At 37.5% G+C, this 20,203-nt stretch overlaps 1 protein-coding gene across 3 annotated transcripts in view; it reads left to right on the forward strand.

The window, feature by feature from the left end:
* The window catches only part of SEMA5A (semaphorin 5A), a 312,341-nt gene that overhangs the window by 286,126 nt on the left and 6,012 nt on the right, over positions 1–20,203 (forward strand). For all 3 annotated transcript variants that reach the window (XM_053986784.1, XM_053986799.1, XM_053986790.1), the window contains 5 exons: positions 624–842; positions 10,105–10,275; positions 15,236–15,391; positions 17,448–17,495; positions 19,744–19,955. In XM_053986784.1, the coding sequence (XP_053842759.1) occupies positions 624–842; positions 10,105–10,275; positions 15,236–15,391; positions 17,448–17,495; positions 19,744–19,955 (806 nt within the window). The remainder of the gene's footprint in view (positions 1–623; positions 843–10,104; positions 10,276–15,235; positions 15,392–17,447; positions 17,496–19,743; positions 19,956–20,203) is intronic.

The raw sequence follows: 20,203 nt of genomic DNA on the forward strand, positions 1-20,203 counted from the left end.
AAACACTGTTTTTCACAAAAGAGTAGTTTTGTTAGACCTTATGGAATTATTAGTGGACACTACCTGAAGTCTGAATATGACTAGGATAAGTACAGTGCATGGGATACCCATGAGCCTCTGTGCACAGCCAGCAGCAGTGAAGGCAGGCTGGGTGGATGAAGTAAGCGGAGCTCTGCAGGAGGACCAGGGGAGCTGGCTCGATGAGTGGTCACAGGAAGCTCAATCCTGTCTCCTTTGTCACCTTCTTCCTGTGAAACAGAGGCAATTATACCTATGTAATATATTTGGAGATTTTCTGATAGTAATTCCTGTGCAGGAGAGAGATAATTTTTATCGTTCTTTGGTGGAATAAATTGTCTAATTCAGTCAGTGTGGCCATAAAGCTTTAACTGAAGTGTTGGATCCAACTCTTCACTGTAGTTCTGTGTGATTATGAAATTTCTAGTATAGAAAAGATTCTTGAGATGAAACTAGGGTTTGGATTGTGAGGCTAAAGGACAGGACCCTTCTGTTCATATTATTTACTATTAGAAGCCTAGGAGTAAATTTGAAGAGGAAAACGTTGTTTTAGGATGAGACACTGTTTTAATTCAGTATTACTTTTTCGATCCTTATTTTATTAGGATTGTCAGGGGACTTCCTACGTTCTGGAAGATACTCTGCTCATACCATCAATGGTGCCTGGTCACCCTGGTCTCCATGGTCTCAGTGCAGTCGTGACTGCAGCAGAGGTATCCGGAATCGCAAACGTGTCTGCAGCAATCCTGAGCCCAAGTATGGGGGACTTCCTTGCCTTGGCCCATCTCTAGAGTACCAGGAATGCAACATCTTGCCTTGTCCAGGTAAGTTTCAAATGAAATGAAAGAAGTTAAAACAAAATAGGTCATCCTCAAATTTATATCTTCCATATTTGGTTTGGGTTTTTTTAATATTTGGTGGTGAATTTGGGGTTTGTTTTGGTTCTTGAATCAATTACAGCTCAAATTTACCTTTATAATGTGAGTGGACTTGGGTAATATGTGATGTCAATAAATTTATCAAGAGTATTAATACCTATATCTTTTTTCACTAGTGAGACTGACTGTAAAAATATAATTTTAGTATGTAAACTTATAGGAAGAAAAAAGACATAAGAATTCTGGCAAGACTTGGAATCTGGCCTATTCTTTATTTAAACTCAAAATATTATTTTCATCAAAGTGGTTGCTGGCATTAAATCTGTGTTAGCTTTTAAGTGTAGAGTTGCCAGCAAATAGGGTTCACAATTGATCACCAAATTAGATGGTTATTCAAGCAGTCCATAAACATTGTCCTTGGAATCTTGAGTTTCTCCTTAATTTAAAGTTATTATTCTATGAAAGGGATTACAAGTAGAATATATGTTTACAAGGAACTACTTTGGATTAAAAATCGTTGTATCTGACCTAGGGGGAAAAAAAATCTTGGTTTCAGTCACATCTCACCCTTCATAAGAGAAACATTCAAACTGAACGGTTTTTGAGCTTTGCAGAGGCTTTGTGGGAAAAGAAAGGGGAAGGATATAGGAGAACACATGAAGAAAAGAAGGTGATATTGGTTTAGGAAGAGAGAATTCAAGGTAAGAAACAACAGAGAGGAAGAAGGAAAGACGACTGAATGATTCAGCTTTCCAGCAGCAACAAATAAATTTAGAAATAAGCTTTCATACATCTTTAATTGTATTAATTATGTATAGCAGTGCTTCATATTTTTCTTTTTGAAGACTTTGTCATTTATTCAAGTGTGGACCTGAAGAAATTCTATGGCAATATACGTACTACGTATCTGTACCACTATTTTAAAGCATATATGTGTATTAACATATACATATATGGTTTCAAATTAAAACTGTATTCCTGAAACCATGGATACATTGCTTTTTATAATATGAGTATTTTTTCCAATCTTTTTGAATGCTTTCACTAAGCTTTTAAAGCCCTCTAACAGTCACTGTCCGTTCCTTGCATCAGAATTTAAGCAGAAGTTCTGTGCAGAAAACACTTCCCTCTCAGGAGGACACAGTTTCTTGAAAAACATGTTTTCATCTTGAATTGAACCTGAGCAATATATTTTTTGGCACACAGCCTACAAACCCAGCAGCTCTGTGAACATTCTAGCTGTTTACTGAAAGCAAATTTCTCTGCAGTTTTATTGCTAACAGGAACAGTAGGATTGCTGGAAAACTTGAATGCCCTGAGGCACTCAAGCCCCCAGCTCTCCTTCTGGTGGGGCAGATCTGTTGCTGCAGGCCCCCAGCTTGGTAATAATTAGCATTGACTCCATGATTGCAGAAGGCTGATCAATTGCTTTATTACATCATGCTATACTATATTATACTAAATAAGAAACCCAGTAACCCTTACCGCCAGTCCGATATAGATTTGACCTAATTGGTCAATCAATTCAGACACCATCCAATGTCCAATTAAGAAATCACCCTTTGGTAAACAAATCTCCATGACATATTCCATATGTGCACAACAACCAGTGCAGCAAGTGGAGATAAGAATTGTTTCTCATTCTTTTCTCTGATCTTCTCACAACCTTCCCCAGGAAAATGCCTGGGAAAGCCTGTGCCTGCTCTCTGTGGCCAGAGAGCTGCTGCTACACAGATCCATGGGGAATTTCTATTGAGGATCACTGTTTTGATCTGGGGAAACACCCATTGAGTCACTGAAGTTCTAAAAGAGGCACTTGGGCACAACCAGCCAGTGCTTTCTGGTGAAATTTTCTTGCTGTAACTAAGGAGGAATGTAGCTTCAGTTGCTCATTTTGTAGCTTCTCTGGGAGTATGAACATCTAAGGAGATCAAGGGAAGAGATGATGTTTCTTTCTAAGCGCAGAGGCATGACCAGTGAAGTGTGTCCATGTTTTCTACACGAAGGACTATTGGAGAGAGGTGGAAAGGAACCAACAGAGAGCTGACATTTTTCGGAAAATTAGGAAATTGTGGTCCAAGTCTTCTCCCTGTGGGCACAGCTCTAGTGCATGATCTGATTCATTAGTTCCCAGACTGGAATAATAGCACCTTGCTTTTTCCAGGATAATAAAATGATAAACAATTCCGTTTCATGTAACTGCACTGTTCAAGTAGTTTGACCGTAATTCATTAAATCAAAGATTTAGAAGACCATTGAACCAACATGTGCAAACCCCCCCCCAGGGATATATGCAGTAGGTGAAGCAGCCTAGAACTTTTCACTGGCTCCTGCTTCCCTTGTAAAGGGAATCTGTCCATAGGACACTGCCCTCAGCCTCCTTTGAAGCACATGACTGGTGTGGTGTAAGGTACCAGCTCTGCTCACAAGCTCTGAGATACCTGATTGTGTCACCATACTGTAGTAACTGAAATACATTCATTACATGGACACAGATTGTCTATAATACTGGGCTAGATTTGTTGTTCAGCCCTTGCTGTTGATTTTGAAATTAAATGCTGTCTTGAATTTTTGGCAAGTTTTTTAAAGTTTAAATTAGTCAAAAGTTTTCAGAAGAGGTATTTTTATTAAGCTCTGCAGCTATTCACTGTTATAGTTTTTGAAGGAAATTGTTTTAATCAGTAAAACACACCTATAAGTTTCTTGTAGAGGCTCTAGTTGTTTATGAGATAGACAATACCCCAGACTAAAAACCATAATTTTAAAGCAGAAGTTAAAACTGCGCTTTGAATTTGAAAATATTTTAAAAGATCAGTTGATATAAAGTGTGGTGGGCCTTTCTGAAGCGAGAAGTGGTGCCCTAATCTATCTAATAATTTTATTTAGAGACAAGTTTTATTTTTCTTTTCAGTGCAAAGCAAGTTTAAATAAAGATATAGAGAATGAATGAAGTATTTAAATGTATCATAGCCTGCAACAAGGAATCCCAAAGTTCCTCAGCTACAGAATTACTGTTTGCTAGTAATTTAGAAAAAACATAGGAGACTAAATCAGATCTCAGATAAATCTGAAGGGAAAACTTTGCAAGCACTAGATGTAATTTTTTTTTTTTTTTTGAGACATGGGAGAGTAAAATATTATTGCAGAATAAGGCTTACCCATAAATTAGACCTTGTAGGAAGGAAATAAATTCTTACTGGAGGAGCACACCAATAAATTTGAATTCTCTTAATTTTTAATGAAAGAGACAGAAAGGCTAAGGAATGTGAGGGGATTTTTTTCTGACCTTGACCTGAAGGTATTTTCCATAGCACTAGAATTAGAATTGCAGTAAAGAATTTGATTCTGTCTAAGATTTTCCTGAGCTCTTCCAGGGTAAGGACAGCTTCACCTGCTCTCATCTGATACAGAACCATTTAGTAACAGTCCAGCCCAGTCATTACACTTCCTGAAATATTCTGGTTAGCAGGCAGGAATGTGATGGAAGCCATAGAGAACTCTTCCTGCCACTGCAAGCTCAATTCTGCTTTGCTTCCTCTTCTGCTTATTGCAGGCAGGATCAACCTCTCATGATGTAAACTGCTGACAAAGGGGAGTGATAGAGAAATATACTGAGCAGAGTTTAAGTCATGCTGAAAGTCAGTAGGACTTAATGCTTCTCAAAGAATTAATCTGGGCTCAGTGTCATCCTGGAAGATACCAAGTGCTCTGAAGGACTAACACAATGAAAAAAGCCCATGGAGCAAAGTGTACAAGGCTGTCTTGTCTGGTTAAGTGTCTTGCAACACTTGCAGCATCTTAAATATACTTACTAATATATTACTAAACAGAATTTGATAGTTAAATGCAGGATCCCAGAACTTCAAAAAATTACTGAAGTCATCCAGACTCTGCCTTCAGTGAGTTCTATTAAACAATTTTTAAGCCTGCAGGGGAGAAACTGATTTTTTTTTTTTTTCTGCAGTAGTAAATGCTCCACTGAGATTGGGAGCAGTCACTGGGCCTTTTGCTCATAGTATTTGAAGGCTGAATATATAATAGTAAATTGAACAGTGCCGGAAAATTGCCACAAATTGTACTCAGGTCCTGGAAGATGATTTGTCCATATTGTTCAAGTTTTAGAATGATCACTCATATAATTTTGCCTTCAACTAACTATCACTCTCCCAAATCAGCTGCAGAAATAGTTTATGAGCCAGAGTAGTGTAAAGGCATGTTCATAAAGTACTGTTTCCATCTGGGTAAGCTACTTTGCGGGGCAGGAGAATTTGAACTATTATTTTGCACTAGCAAATTATGCTTTGAATCTGTGCCTCAGCTCTTTTTTTATGTCTCAGAGATGTGAATAGCATTAAGCTGGCAAGAACTGAACTGAACAGCCTCAGTAACTATGGAAAAGATCTGTGAATGCTCACTGACATTTCTGTTTTCTCCGAGTTACTAATCTGCAGTCAGTAATGAATCTAAAATCAGTCATATCAGGGTTTTATTATCCTTGGGGGGTTTGCATGATATTTACATTATGAAGAGAAATAGATGATGAAGTGTTGTTTGAATGATAAATTTTGAAAATCTACAAAAATTACAGGAATTTGCTGACTGTAAGATCTGTTTGCCTGACAATAATACAACTGAACCTAAAGAACACTGTCCTAGTTTGCAGTATTGCACATATCTTCAGTTACCTCTGTAGAAAAAGACAACTTTTCTTCATTTGTGTTTTGGTTTGTTTCTTGTTACCTTCTACTATATTCCTTTGCATAGGGACATGGGGATGTGCCTTAATAAGACATTTGAAACAGAGCTGTGTGAGCACCACTGAGTAGCATGAGCTACAGGAGTTCCTGGTCTCTCTTCTCCTCAGGGCATGGTGGAGGATCAGATGGAAAGGATAGTTGCCATCTCTTAGATTTGAAATTCTGATACTTCATGACAATATTTTGGGATTTTACTCATTTCAGATTTTTTATTATAGTAGTTCTAGTTTAGTTTAGTTGTGACATTTTAGCTGAGAAGATCTGAATAAATTCATATGTCACTAAACTTGCTAATAGCAATAATGATTTTCAGATATACAAAAATCCCTGAAAGTCTATTTTAGTTATTTATGCATCCCCTAAAGCCAGTTACTTTTTATTGGTTTTATTTTTTTTTCTTCTTTATTGTTTTCATTTCCTCCTATTATTTTTTTCTTTGAACTCACACTTGGCCACAAGAAAACAAGAATGTATTTAAAAGAATAAAATTTATCCTGTATTAGCTTCATAAATCAGAAGGAAAAATAATATTCCAGTAAATGGAGGCTGAAGCCCCTCTCATAATGTGCACTGATCTCTCTAGGCTGCTTCTGTAGCCAGCAAGAAGAGGGATGAACTGCTCATTGAAGCAACTGTTGGTTTTCTGACTTAAAATCTCAGTTATAGGTTTAAATCCAAGCGGCCCCTTAGATTTTGTTATTGTTTTTTTTTCTTTTTTATCATTTGTTTGCCTTGCGTTTCTGCATTGCACTATTTTGACTGTTTCATCCAGCATTGCTTTTATGAATAAAAGATATCACAGAAATATCACTTTGCCTTTGTAAACTTTGATCTGAAAATTGCTCCTTTCCCACCCTGAAACATGCAGCAGTATCCCACAGGACTGGGACTAAGCAGTAGACTAAGTGATGTGGAATGGGATGATCCCCACGTGTCTGGAAGGGAGAAGTAGGTTGCCCAACATGCAGACAGTTTATAAAGAAGCCTGCAATTCTATCTGTGTTCTCATGAAAGCAGGTGAGGTCAGTGTGTCTGCCCACACTTCCTTGTAAAACCCAAAGTTTTACAAGTTTATCCAGTTTACTTTCCAGTCTGTTGGAAATTCTCCAGTTGTGTGGATGTTTTGTCCTGTCCTCAGGAGATCCCATTTCTGTACGCTGTTTCTTCCTGGAACATCCTCTTCCCTGTGGTGTGGTTCTTTTTTCATTACAGTGAAGAAATACTTATTAACCTCAACAACAACCAGCAGGCAAAAAGTTGTTTGCTTTACTCGAAAGGAAAGAGCACTGTTTGATAGCACACTCCTAGCTAAAAAGTACCTTCTTCCTAAAGGGACCAACCTCAGCAATTGTCAGAAAATGTAAAGACTCTTTAAATCTTTCATTGTGGAACTACTTTAATGACTTTCTTTTGTCCGAAATCTCTACAAAATGGTTATGTAAAGAAATGGTAGTGACTGGAACTTTCCTTGCTGCTGTGTATTTTTCTTCCTATAAGAGGCAGAAATAACATTAAGGGCTCCATGACAAAAGGAAAAAAAGGAGGAAAAAAAAAAAAACAGATGGTGCTGTGTTGCTAAGCAACTTAAAGAAAGATGAAAGAAACCACAGAGCTCTATTTAGGTCTTGTAAAAACTCAAGCAGTAAATACCCACTCCTTTGATCTTATTTAACCATGATGATGCCTTATTATCCTCTGTTGCTGAAAAGAAAAAGTTCTGGGGACAGATAAAAGAGGTAGTTACAATAGTCCTTGAAAGGTTAGAGGCAGCCTGTCAGTAAATAGTCACTAAAAAAAAAAAAGTTATAACTGCACTGTCCAGCTCAACTAGGATCAAATCTAGCATTACCTTTATATTTGTCCTATCCCACCTTGCCCAGACCTACTTCTCCCTTTACACCTGAAGCCACATAGTCCAGCCATGATCACTGAAGTTGTGGAACATGATGATGGTGTCCTGGGTGTCACATCAGTCTCTGTGTTCTCGGCCACCTGTAGATCAATGGCAATTTAAAATTCAGGTGCATTTGTAATTCTCACTCTGGTCCATTGAAAATAAGTAGGGAAGTGTTGGGGATCACTGTCTCCATTACAGTGAACAATGCACTGACAATGCTTGCACACAATTTATGTTCTGTGTAGTTAATCTCAGACAGAATCAATTCTGTTTCATGAAGGTCTGTATGCTGCAGCAGACATGCCTCTAATCATTCATTTGAGCTAGTCAAAGATCACATTAAAGAAAAAAAAAAAAAGAATAAAAAAGGGAGTATCTGGAAAGTTAAACCCTTAATATTGTATGAAATAAATAGCTTGGGTAACAGCTTCTGCTTTTATTTGACATCATTTTAAAAAACAGAAAAAAGAGGCAAGTTCTGAATAAAAGATGCTGTGTCTTGAAATTGGTACAAAATTGCACAGTATATTTTATCTGCACTGAAGACAAATAACCTATGGCTTTCTTTGATATGAGTTTGCATAATACTGCATTAATAGAGTTATCTCAGGCAAAAAGACATATTTGTTTTCCAGTGAAAAGTATGAATAAGAAAAATATAAGTAAGAGAACAAGTCAGATACTCTACTGAGATACAGTATTTATTTATGATGGGTGGTATAAAACTCTCTCATGCATGATGATTTGTTGTATGATGTAGCAATCATTGAATTCCTTAATAATGGAAATAATTTATTTAAATTGCATAGTTGGAATATAGTACAAGATTATAGAAATCCTGTCTATCATTTTCTGGATTCCTTCAGAGTCCAGAAAATTAGTTGCAAGAGTTTTCACAACTACAGTTCTTACCAAGGAAGTGCCAAGTCCATGCTTTCTTGATGTTTAGGATGGTGTTGCAAATAAACAATGCAGGTAATAAAATGCAGTATATTCAACAACTTCAGTTACAGGATTAGTAAATAGTCTTTGGTACACATTAATGAATTATCTGTTTGCTTAGCAGTTGAGAACCTGTATCTGAAATGACAATAAAAATGCCTGTATAGCTTTTAATATCAAAATTCTCCTACTCATTTTCTCACTGTTGAAGATTTTACATAGAAATCATTCTACTCAACTCACCAAGTGCATTTGTGATATGCAATCCTGCGAAGCCAAAAGGACTACTTTTTTTAATGTTCTGTATCTCCATCTAAGAGAGAATTTAAATGCAAATACCACATAGATATTTTCATTGTAAGCTAATTTTTTAAGATTTGTAAACTTTTTTCTTTATGGTAAGAGATAATGATGGAATAGCATTTCAGTAAACCAGTAGAAACTATCCCTTGAAAGTCTATTTAATTAATTGAACAGAGAAGATAAAAAAACATAGTAAGTAATTTACTTCCATAAGAATTCAAGTGATAATGCTTTAAATAAAGGTTTGAAAAGAAATTCTTTTTTTTTTTTGTAGAATATGAAAATTTTGAAAATTTATGTTTTTGTCTCTTTTCTTAAAAAAAAATAAAAAAAGAAGATGAATTAAGAAAATACTACTTCCATGGGAGAGTTACATCCAACTTTGTCATGTGTCTACACATACAAAGTCTTTGGCAGATGGGCTTCAGTGCAGCTCTAAATACCAGAAACACATCCTGAAGCAGTAGCTGTAAGAACAGGGGCTCAAAGGAGCCAGACTGGTGCAGGCAATGAGGTGAACTTTCATTTAAATCTTGTCTAGTGGCTAAGTGTCATAAACCATATGATAAATGGGTCTCCCATGAAGTCCAGCCTACATTTCAGAAGAATGGTATGAAAACTCTGACCGGATAATAGTTTGACATACTTCAATTAGTAAATGCAAAAGAGGGTAGGGAGGGGAAGGTAAATAATAATATTTATTCTTCAAAAGCTTGTTTTAGAAACTTAAAGTGGCAACTCTTTTTTGTCAATGTGTGTTGCTTTCTTAAGCTTCTGATATTGTTCTACTTCTGACATCTATGGTAGAGCTGTGTTAAGACTGTAACATTATATTGGCCCATCAAAACTACAATTGTGTTAGATCATTTGAAATGGGTTGTAGGGTTAAGGCAATCCACCTGGGTTGAGAAACAAATTCTGGATTCCTCCATCCTTCTGTTGCTGTTATTTGGCTAGGTTCTATTTATATCTGTGCTTATGATATTTCTACTAAACAAGTTTTGGTATTTTGTTTCCTCAAAACTGAGAAAAGGAAAAAAAATATTTTTGCCTTTAAAGATATTATGATACCCACTAGAAGTGTTTTTTATGTATGAGTAATTTTGTTAGACTTTTCTAGCATACCAGGGCCTTTTAAAATTAAATTGCATCGTGATTAAATTTGTGAGAGCTATTTTCAGTGGCAGCTAAAAATATCCAATAATTTCAATGGGCCATGAATTAGATCCACAGAATATGAGAAGGATTTGCTGGATACTGTCATGTCTCACATCAGCTTGGAAAAATACAGTCTTCTTTGTCTTTTCAGTGGATGGAGGCTGGTCTTGTTGGTCATCTTGGTCAAAGTGCTCAGCAACGTGTGGAGGAGGGCACTACATGAGAACGCGCTCCTGCACAAACCCAGCCCCAGCGTATGGAGGGGACATCTGCCTTGGCCTGCACACAGAGGAGGCACTCTGCAACACACAGCCCTGTCCAGGTACAGCCAGTCAGCCCATCCATCTTCGGTCTTTATGAGCCACAAAATAAGGCATTCCCACTTAGGCAACATAATGTCCTTGATCTATTATTCAGAAGCAAATAATTTCTCTCCCTTATTAAGTGCGCAATCAGCTCTTACATGCTACAATGCTACAGTAAATCAAGTACTAGCAGAATATGTTCTACAGGGCACTACCTCCTTCCTCCCTCTTTAAAAATTAAAATCTAAATTACTATATCTGAATCTGGATTAAGTAAAATTGTGTAATATTTGAAGTGGACCATGCAAATAGTTTATGAGACTTTGAATAAAAATATCACAAAGAAGTGCTTTTTTTACAGCACCAAACATTCACAGCAAGCAAATTGCTGAGGTTAATATTCAACACATGTTATCACGTGAGGTGATATCAGGTCCTTCAAGTAGATAATATTTGCCCTGTTTTCATATAAAACACAAAGAAAACTTCCATGGTCTTTGTAAACTCCTTCTTCAACTTTGAATGTTAAGGAACAAAGACCTGATCTTTTTAAATGACTGTGGAGTGCTTAGTAGATTAAATGTCTCAGCATTCCTGTTGGTTGTATGATATTGTGGATCATGTCTATTTCTGTAACTTTGACTCTGCCCTTTGACTCATATTAAAGGAAAATATTTTTTTTAATGAAATGTGAGAAATTAAGATTAAAACCAAAAACTTTATAACCAATCAACTTTAATTTATTGCTGATTAATGGATTACAGGCAACAGCAAAAGGAAAGAAGGAGCTCTGGTGCCATACTGTATTACTTGTTTCACTTAGAGCTCCTAGACTTCATAGCAAAAGTTTTCTGCTCATATGATGAGGCTATGCATGTGAGGGCAAAAACCTCATGACTTTGAATTAATTATGTTACTTGTTATGATTCTTTCCTTCTCTAGGCACTACATATCTTCCAGCCCAATAAAAGTACCTACTTTATCCAAATTAAAGCAGATTGGGTTTAAAAAAAAAACCCTCCAATTTGGTTAAAAAAAAAAAAGCCAAGCATAGAAATCAGTTGATTATTTGATTTTTTTGAGACAAATATCGTACATTTGTATGCAGAAGTCGCATACTTGAAATCCTTTAAGGCATCTTTGAAAGGTCAGAGCTGGAGTGTTCATTGTGCTAGTATTGTAGCTATTTCTCTTGTTGTGCATTTCTTTCCTACCACCATTTTCCTATAAATGACAGTTTGCAAACATTCATAAATAATGTCTTCATCTTATTTTGACCTGCTTGTGACCCAAATTTTGGAACAGATGCAGAATGGAGGAGGAGGTTGGTTTCATGCATCTTGGTTCAAGAAAGTGGAAACCCTTATAAAACAATAACGTTTCAGAGGCTTAAAATGTATTTTTCACATTCTGTAATATTTTATTGATATTTCAATCTCACTGAAAATTTGCCATAGGTTTTTGAAGCAGCAATCATAGATTTCAAAACTGGTTTTTACTGCTCTTCTTTCACATGGGTATGGGTCAAAAATAACCGCAGTGCTTCACAGATCAAGTTTGGACAGACACCTGAATGCCTGCAGAGCCATTTTCTTGGGGTAAGGACCAGGTGAAGAGTGTGCAGATCTGAAAGCACCATTGCTGACATTCACTGCTTGAATGACATGCTCAGTGTAAGAGAATTGTAATGACACTTGGAATTTGAGAACAACAATCCAGCACAGAAATGAATATGCAAAAAATGGAAATTATGTATAACATTTCTTAAGTTGTGAAAAGAGCGAAGATTCTTTGGCATTTGAAATACTCCTCTTTTTTTTTCCCAAACAAAACTAGCAGAAAACTAAACTTTCTGGAATCCTGTTACTAAGGATTTGTTGAGGATATAGAGATTTAATGGAAAATCCAACTGAAAGTATTCAAGTATGCACTTAAAAGAAAGTAAAAGCCTTGTGTCTGCAAAACACATCCGTTTTCATCTTTCATTTTAAAAGCTGTATCACTGAGTTTGTAGTTTTTATTTTAATTTACTCAAATGCAATCACAGCAATATGAAAGGAAGCACTGCAGTATTGATCAGTAGTGGCTGATTATCAGTAAGTGTAACCAGTTGCAGTGTGTCTGCAATATGTTGCATAAAACAGTATTTTATACCTTAAGTATTTACTACTTTTCTAAGAGGTGAAAGTACATTCTGTCCTCGGATTGGTAACTTACATGTACAAATAATGGACAAAGCAGCTAAGCATTTAGAAATGGTGGTGTAATACTGCTTGAAAGAGATTTAAATGTTACATTGATTAATCTGATCTTTCTGCAGTGCTGCTTTCACCAAGGGATCTCTTAGGAACTGCTTTATCTTAACCTGGCTTCAAAGGCCAGCCAAGACTCTGTAGGAAGAAGATATGACATGTCATGATTAAGCCTTGCCATGTTAGAGGTGAAAAGCAGTTCAGCAGGTTAAATACCTCTCCAGTCAACCCTCTCTTTTACATTCTCACAACTTGTGCACAGAACTGAGGAGCAAGTTCAGGAGCCTGCCTGAGGTGTGAGAGAGCCTCAGATACTTTGAAGATATAGAAATCAAAGGAATGAGGCAAGATAGCTGAGTCAGTACAAAAACATGCAAAAGCTGTGGGATCACCTTCCCAGGGATGGCACAGCTCACAATTTGAAGTCATACATCTGTTAGTCTTGGGTGCCTTACTTCTCTGCAGCTCGCTGAGTTCACACCTACCTCCTCAAACCACAGGTTTGGTGTGAGGAACCACCATTGCAGGGGTGACCCTCTGTTTCATGCTTGCACTGATGTTCCCTCTCTCCTCCTCTGTGATTCTTTGTGCCAGATGAAGCTGATCAGCTCGGCACCAGACCCACAGACTTCCTGTCCTGTAGTGTCTGGGTGCACTTCAGGACTCACATAGTTTCTTTATGGGTCCCCTAAGGAGCAGGACAAAACAGTAACCTTGCCAAGTCACTCATGTATGACTTAGTATGATCCCTGTGTACTCTGAAGTTCCTATTTCATCATGGGATGTAGCTTCTTCAGCAAAGCATCTGGCAGGTCAAAAGTACATTAGACAAGATGGGACTGCAGAGTGTACCAGCCAACAAAATGCATTTAGGGTGCCCACAAGTATTTTGGCACCTGCCAAATCTATCCCAATTATACCAGGACTGGACAAGAATCTTGGCTCTGGCTTAAGCATGCTCTCTGCCACCAGTGAGAACTAGGCCAGTATTTGTAATGGGCAACATTCCTTTAAGCTTGAATGAGCATGGCTTTATTGTTACTAAATACTTAGGGTAAAGATCCATATACTTATTTTACTTAGATCTAGAAGCTGACACTGGAGGTGATAACAGCAGCTCCTGGATGTGCTACACTAAGCAGGAAAGCAGGAAAAAGCTGGAAAGCAGGAAAGCCTGTCCATTTGCTTGACTGCCACCTCAGCTCTCCTACCCCCCTGAATTGGGATTGAACTACATTTTGGCATCTGCCTCTGTGCTCCTAGTACCCACTCTGCAAATGAGCCCCTCCCAGGATCTTTCCTAGGAAACAGAAAAGCCAAAGGACAGAGCTGAGTATTTCTGCTACTCACAATAACAAGATCTTACAAGCTGATTGTATCAAGGTATTTGTCCTGTTGTTCAAAGAAGGCCTCATCAAGACAGTTACTAATTGTTCATTAAAGATCAATATCCTAGTTTTTACCTGACCTGCTGGGTAAATCTATTTAATAAACAACAGCTATTGATTGGCATTTTTCAAGACTGCAGTCTCAAATATTTCTGCTGCAGTCTGTTATATTTTAGACGACTGAGAGTTTTAACTTCTTTCCTGTGTGAACAAGGGGAAAGTAATGAGTAAATGTGAACCTTGTATTCTGGAATTTTACAAGGTATTGGAACGGGCCCCAAAGACTGTAAAACTTCTTTGACTTTCCACCTGATTAACAGTGTAGAAAACCTTCACTAATTCACAAATTGTAATCTAACTTGAATCCAAATTAGAAAATACACAGGTTTTCATTTGAGCCAAAATGAGATTTATAAATTTGCTTCGTATTGGCATAAAATCACTTAAATTTTTGAAGTAGAAACAAATTTGGTTTGAAATAGTAGGACACTATTTATTTCACATCAAAACCATAAAACCTGTCTCTGTGGGAAAGCTGACAGAAGAAAGAAAGTTTACCTGAGCTCTGTCTTTCTTGTATTTGCCAAACTCAGAAGACCCCTATGAAGGCAAGGCTTGGCCTTGAGTTGTAAGAATGCTGAGTGCAGTAAATTCATACCACCTCATGGGAATGAGATCAATTCACTTCATTTAAGGAAAGTATCTGAGATCACACAGGCATGAAATAAAAATATCTTAATCAAAGCTGCACAAGGAGAGGAAAAAATATAGAAAATAAATAGAAGGTGGCAAACTGAATGGGGAAGAAAAGATGAGAATCTACGGCCAAGAAATTAACCTGAAATAGCAAAAGCTAAAAAAGAAAACTTAAAAAAAATCTTCAAGATGCTTCTATTTTGTGGTTAAATACACATCCTGTTTCAGGTTGGAATACTCTTATAGTTCTCATTGCTACTGGTCAGGTACATTAAAAAAATGCAGTGCACTTGTCCACCCTAATGACCTAGACTGGAATTAATTCCACATCTATCACTCTTTCAGTCACCCCCACAGAATCCTCCAGCTTCTCACTTCCACACACAAAGGCCATGGCAGAAGCCAAAACCATGAGATGTCTGTGGCAAATTTACCATCACATTCACATTTCAGAGACTTCTGCCAAAGCCAAACTGCCTTTGTTTTATTGGAATGAAGGAGCTACCCTCTGCTAGATGGTGGTAGCTGGGGAGGAGGCTTTCTGTCCTAACTCAGAAATACAAGCTATTTGTCTCTCACTCAGTGCACTTGAGCTCCTTAATCACAGTGTCTGCATGTGTGTCCCTCTCTGCCTGTTGCAGACAGCTGGTCCGAGTGGTCCGAGTGGTCTGACTGCGACGCGTCTGGCTTCCAGACCCGCGCTCGACAGTGCATCCTTTTGTTTCCTGTGGGCAGCCAGTGCACGGGCAACACCACAGAGAGCCGAGCCTGTGCTGTGGACTCCAACTTTATTCCAGGTGAGATCAGCCAGCTCCTTGAAGGATTCGTGAAATCTCTCAAGGTTTCAGGACTGAGGCATTGCACTGTTCCAGACTGCTCTCTGCAGATTCATGAGCTGAAGCAGAACTTGCCTTTAGTCAGCATAAGAATGTTGGTCTACTGTGTAGGGACCATGTGTCTGTGTAGATCTGGTGTCTACATAAAAATCTGTCCCATGGCACCCAGTGCCACTGCCTTGGTTAGTCACTGTCACAACATTCTGCAGGTCTCTCCCATTCTACTTAGTAGCAGGGGATGAGTACACACAGCAAGCAGAAATAGTTTGCTTTTTATTTTAAGAGGTGTTGGGACTAGGATTATTAAAGAAACGTTGCTGTAGGTTTTGTGGTTTGCATGTACAAAATGGGTGCTGTGGTTGTAAATCTGGAAATCATTTCAGACATTCCCTGACCTTGATAACTGCTCAGAAAGGTAAATACTATTAGTTTTGCCTCTAGTCCTTATCTCCCATGACTGCTAAGTACCTGATGGATAGTCACATTATGTATTATTCTATAGTATTTGTTGAAACTCATGACTGTACTTTTGTTTTTAAATCACAGGAGTCATTTAAATCCACACAATAGTATGGATGGTCACAATGCACTGCTGTTAACAGTCAACTTTCTCCCTATGTACATTAAAAATAGCTAGGGCTCTTTTCACAGACAGAAAAATTTACATTTTAATGTATCGTTTGAATTGTAGCTGTGTTTATTCAGTGCAGCAACCTTTTCTTTGAGTGACTATGCAGTAAAGTATAGTACAATGTAACAAAGACATCAGCAAAGTTAAACTCTGTTTTTATGGATGGTGCATAATGCTTTCACTCCCAAATAGTATTTTTTTCTAAAACCAATGTGAAAAATGTCAGTATGAAAGCAAAAACGCCCACATTGTATTTTCCCTTTTCTAAGGCTTTTGAAGCTCTATTAATATCCACATTCTGTGAATCTGCAGCTTAATCCAATATAAGCTCTACATCTTGTTTTGGAAGGTAGGCATTTTCAGAATCTGAAAAAAGCCACCATGTCTCTTGCCCTTCTGGTTTGTTTGCTGCTCCTCCTCACATTACCAGTAACACAGCAGATAAGATCATGCCCTTTACTCACACCTTAGGGAATCCAGCTTGCTTTCTTTGGTTCACTTGGCTCACTATCTCTCATCTAGGACCTCTCACTGAGGGGTTTCCTCCCTAGCTCTTAGATGAAAAGATTAATCCCTGCAGAAGTTGCATCCCTGAAACCTTCCTCTGTTGTAAGAACTGGGCACATAGTACTAGCCCATTTCTGTATCTTTTCCCTCACTTCATTTTTTGCTTGGAAAGATGTTATCAGAGAACTTAAAAATTTTGCTTTTTTGAAATCCAGGTATACTGTGTCAGCTATCCCACTTGTATACAAGTGATCCTTGACCCTTTCAGAGAGGTTCAAGAGACTGATTTGTAAGGCAGAACTTCCCTTCATAGAAACCATGGTCTGGAAGTGAGGAGTAGAAAAGCTTGATTGCCAACAGATTTTGTTCTGTTTTTTCAAAGTAAAAATGGTAAGGATACAGGCTGGAATTACATTTTATTAGTTTACGACTGAGACCTATGAAATTGGCAGTTGTCTTTTTTGAAGACTTATAAATTCCCACTTTTCACATTAGTGCTAGATGCAACTTCTAGAAATAATGAATACATTTGAGCGCAAGGTAATTAAACTGTAGTTAAGTTTACTTCAGTAAATCAATTCTTTCTCTGCATGCCTAAACTCCACAAAGAGTGTTTCCATGTGCATTTCATCCTTTTTATTCCAGAGATGTTTTGAGGCAAGAATTAAAAAGGAGTTGTTGCTTTTGCTTAGAAAACTAAGGAGTCTGAAGATGTCATAGCCTTTCTATTAATTCTACGACATAGTAAAAATATTTTTTACCTTGAATTTGAAGTGGATGTAATAGAATTAATTTTTAAATCCTTTCTGTTTTAATCTGACTAGAAGTTCTCAGTAATATTTTTTCTCCTTGGCCTAAGTGGTTTATTTATTTTTCTAGAAATATCTGTGGCACGATCCAGCAGCATAGAAGAGAAACGATGTGGCGGTAAGCTTTTCAGCTCGAGATGTCTGTTAAATGCTGAAATATTGATTCTCCATTTTTTTGCTTTTGTTTCACCTTTTGCACTCCCTTATTAGTATTATTCTATCTTCTAAATGCTGTATTCTCATTATTTACACTTGTACAGAAAAAAGTAGTTACTTGTACAGAAAAATGTAGTTACAACAGGATTTCTCATTAAATATCCATCTGTCATTGGTGACCTTTGAGAGTAGAACATGCATTATTGGATGTTTTTATTTTCTTCTTTGTCAGTGTGGCAGTCACCCTTGTACTCAAAAAGAAATATCTATAATAATCTAGTTATCAGAAGGTCAAAATTTGTAAATTTGTTGCTCTGCCTTGTTCAGGATAATAAGTGCACAAACCTCTTTTAGACTCCAAATAAACAGCAGAAAACCAGCCTGCTAACAAATTTAATAGCCCAGACTCTATCTGGGACTCATTTTCAGCTTCGCTGACAGACACAAAACTGAAAAGTAAATAAAAGTTTCCATTCTGGAGAGTCGTGATCCTAAAAAAATAGTTCTTGAAAGGAAAAACTTTTAAAACCACTAAACAATAAGAAGAAGAAGAAAGAAGAAGGAAAATGAACTTTTTTTTTTTTCTGTACTGAACTATCACGCTTAGTCTGTGCTGTCATGGTAATAGCTGGCCAGACCTAGTATTCTCCCATGCACAGATAAGCTGCATTTTTATCCTAATAAAGGACAGTGAAAACACAGAGGTTATGCAAGGGTACTTGTGCATATGGTAACTTGTTATGGGAACCAAGATAACGTCATTTGATTTTTTGCTAATTAGCAGTGGTACTCTGAAAACATTTTGCCACGTTCTACAACACTGGGGAACCCTCATAAAGGTGGAGAAAGATATTTTAGTGATAGAATGATCTATTGACAGAGTCAGCTGAGACACTTAAATATTAGTTTGTGTTTCTAAGTACTCAGTAGGCATGTAAAGGTCCTACCATAGGTTTTACAAAAAATGAGACCAATATACTGACCCTTTTTTTCTGTATCACAGTGCAAAAACATCTAAGAGATGTTTTAAAGACTAGCACCAGTATATCAGTTTTAAATCCTTCATTTATACATTTAGGCAACAACAAACAAATTTTCAGTCATGCTAAGATGAAATTTCCAGCATGAGCTTCTCAGTGATATTTCTCCCCTAAAGTAAATCAAAAAGCACAGTTCAAGTTTGAAATAAAAATGGAAAGCAGTGCAATTTGTTTATCTTGAGCTAATCCTACTGATGCCATATCTGATCTGGTATCTCTGTTCAGTAACATCAGGGGATGATTGTGCTTTAGGTTCCCTCCTACAGTTTCATTCAGCAATGGGCTTCCTCTCAGTTTGAATCCTTGTGTAGGTGGAGAGGGTTTCCCATGGTCTGATGCCACTGTGCCTCTGAAGAGCAGAGCAGATAAAAGGATGCTGGGCTCTGAGGTGTTGACTTTACACTCTCTGGCTGCCCTTCATAAAGGTGTATTGAGATTCAAGGAGTCCATCTCTCACCACTTCCCATTTCCCCCTAGAATGCTACTATTTCTTCCTCTCTCCCTCTTAAATAAAGAAAAAGTTCCAAGAGCTGGAGAAGGGAACAAACTGGCCAAGATAAAAAAAGAATGATAACCAGCAAGTATTAAAGCAGGGATGGAAAAAACATCTGCTGCTGCTTCTGGGACATGCATCCAGTAAAAGAGATATGGAAAATGTTTATGGAACATAGGAATGAGATTCAATGATATCAGGATTTTTTCAGTTTTGCCACGAGTCACTATGTATAAGAGAAAAAACTGTAATAGCAGCAGAGGAGGTGATACTGTAGTTCACTGAAAGAAAAAAGCTATTTATGTACACTATATACATAATTTATATATAACAAGGCTCTGTTATATAGTGTGAAAAAACCCCAATGAACTATTCAAACATACAGAATGCAATTAATTTTTCTTTTATTTGTGTTCTGAACTTATTTAAGCATCTTTCAATGATCTCTACTTAAAGAGATGTATGGGTATCCTAGATTCTTATAATGGTTCCTTCAGGGAGGTAAAAATGAATTTACTACTGTAGGGCTAAACCATCACAATTGAGATGTTTCTGGGAAAGACATGAAAATTCCCTTATCCTTATTTGAATCAAACACTTGTCTACATTTTTTCCCCGAGCTGAAGCTTTTACTGTTACTGCCTCAAATTTAAGACTGCCTTCTCTCTGCTCTTCAGAGTTCAACATGTTCCACATGATCGCAGTGGGATTGAGTAGCTCAATCCTCGGCTGCCTTCTCACCCTGCTTGTTTACACGTACTGCCAGCGATACCAGCAGCAGTCCCACGACGCGACTGTCATCCACCCGGTGTCACCCGCTCCGCTCAACACCAGCATCACCAACCACATCAACAAACTGGACAAATACGACTCTGTAGAGGCCATAAAGGTGAGCAGAGGGCTGGGAGCTACTCAGTGCACCTAGACAATATTTCTTCCCTATCAAAAGAATTCCCCTTGCTACTTTTCCACAGTGGCATTTGAGCTCAACTTACGCCAATTGTTAATGACAAAAGTAGATTTCACTTGAGGTATTGTAATTGCAGATCCTTTCACTTGTCAATCCCTGTTAGGCAGGAAGTTGGATTTTGCATGTGTGTATAATTTAAACAGCAGGTTTTCCTGGGAAAAAAGCAA

Source organism: Vidua macroura, chromosome 1 (assembly GCF_024509145.1).
Source record: "Vidua macroura isolate BioBank_ID:100142 chromosome 1, ASM2450914v1, whole genome shotgun sequence".
Taxonomy (NCBI): domain Eukaryota; kingdom Metazoa; phylum Chordata; class Aves; order Passeriformes; family Viduidae; genus Vidua; species Vidua macroura.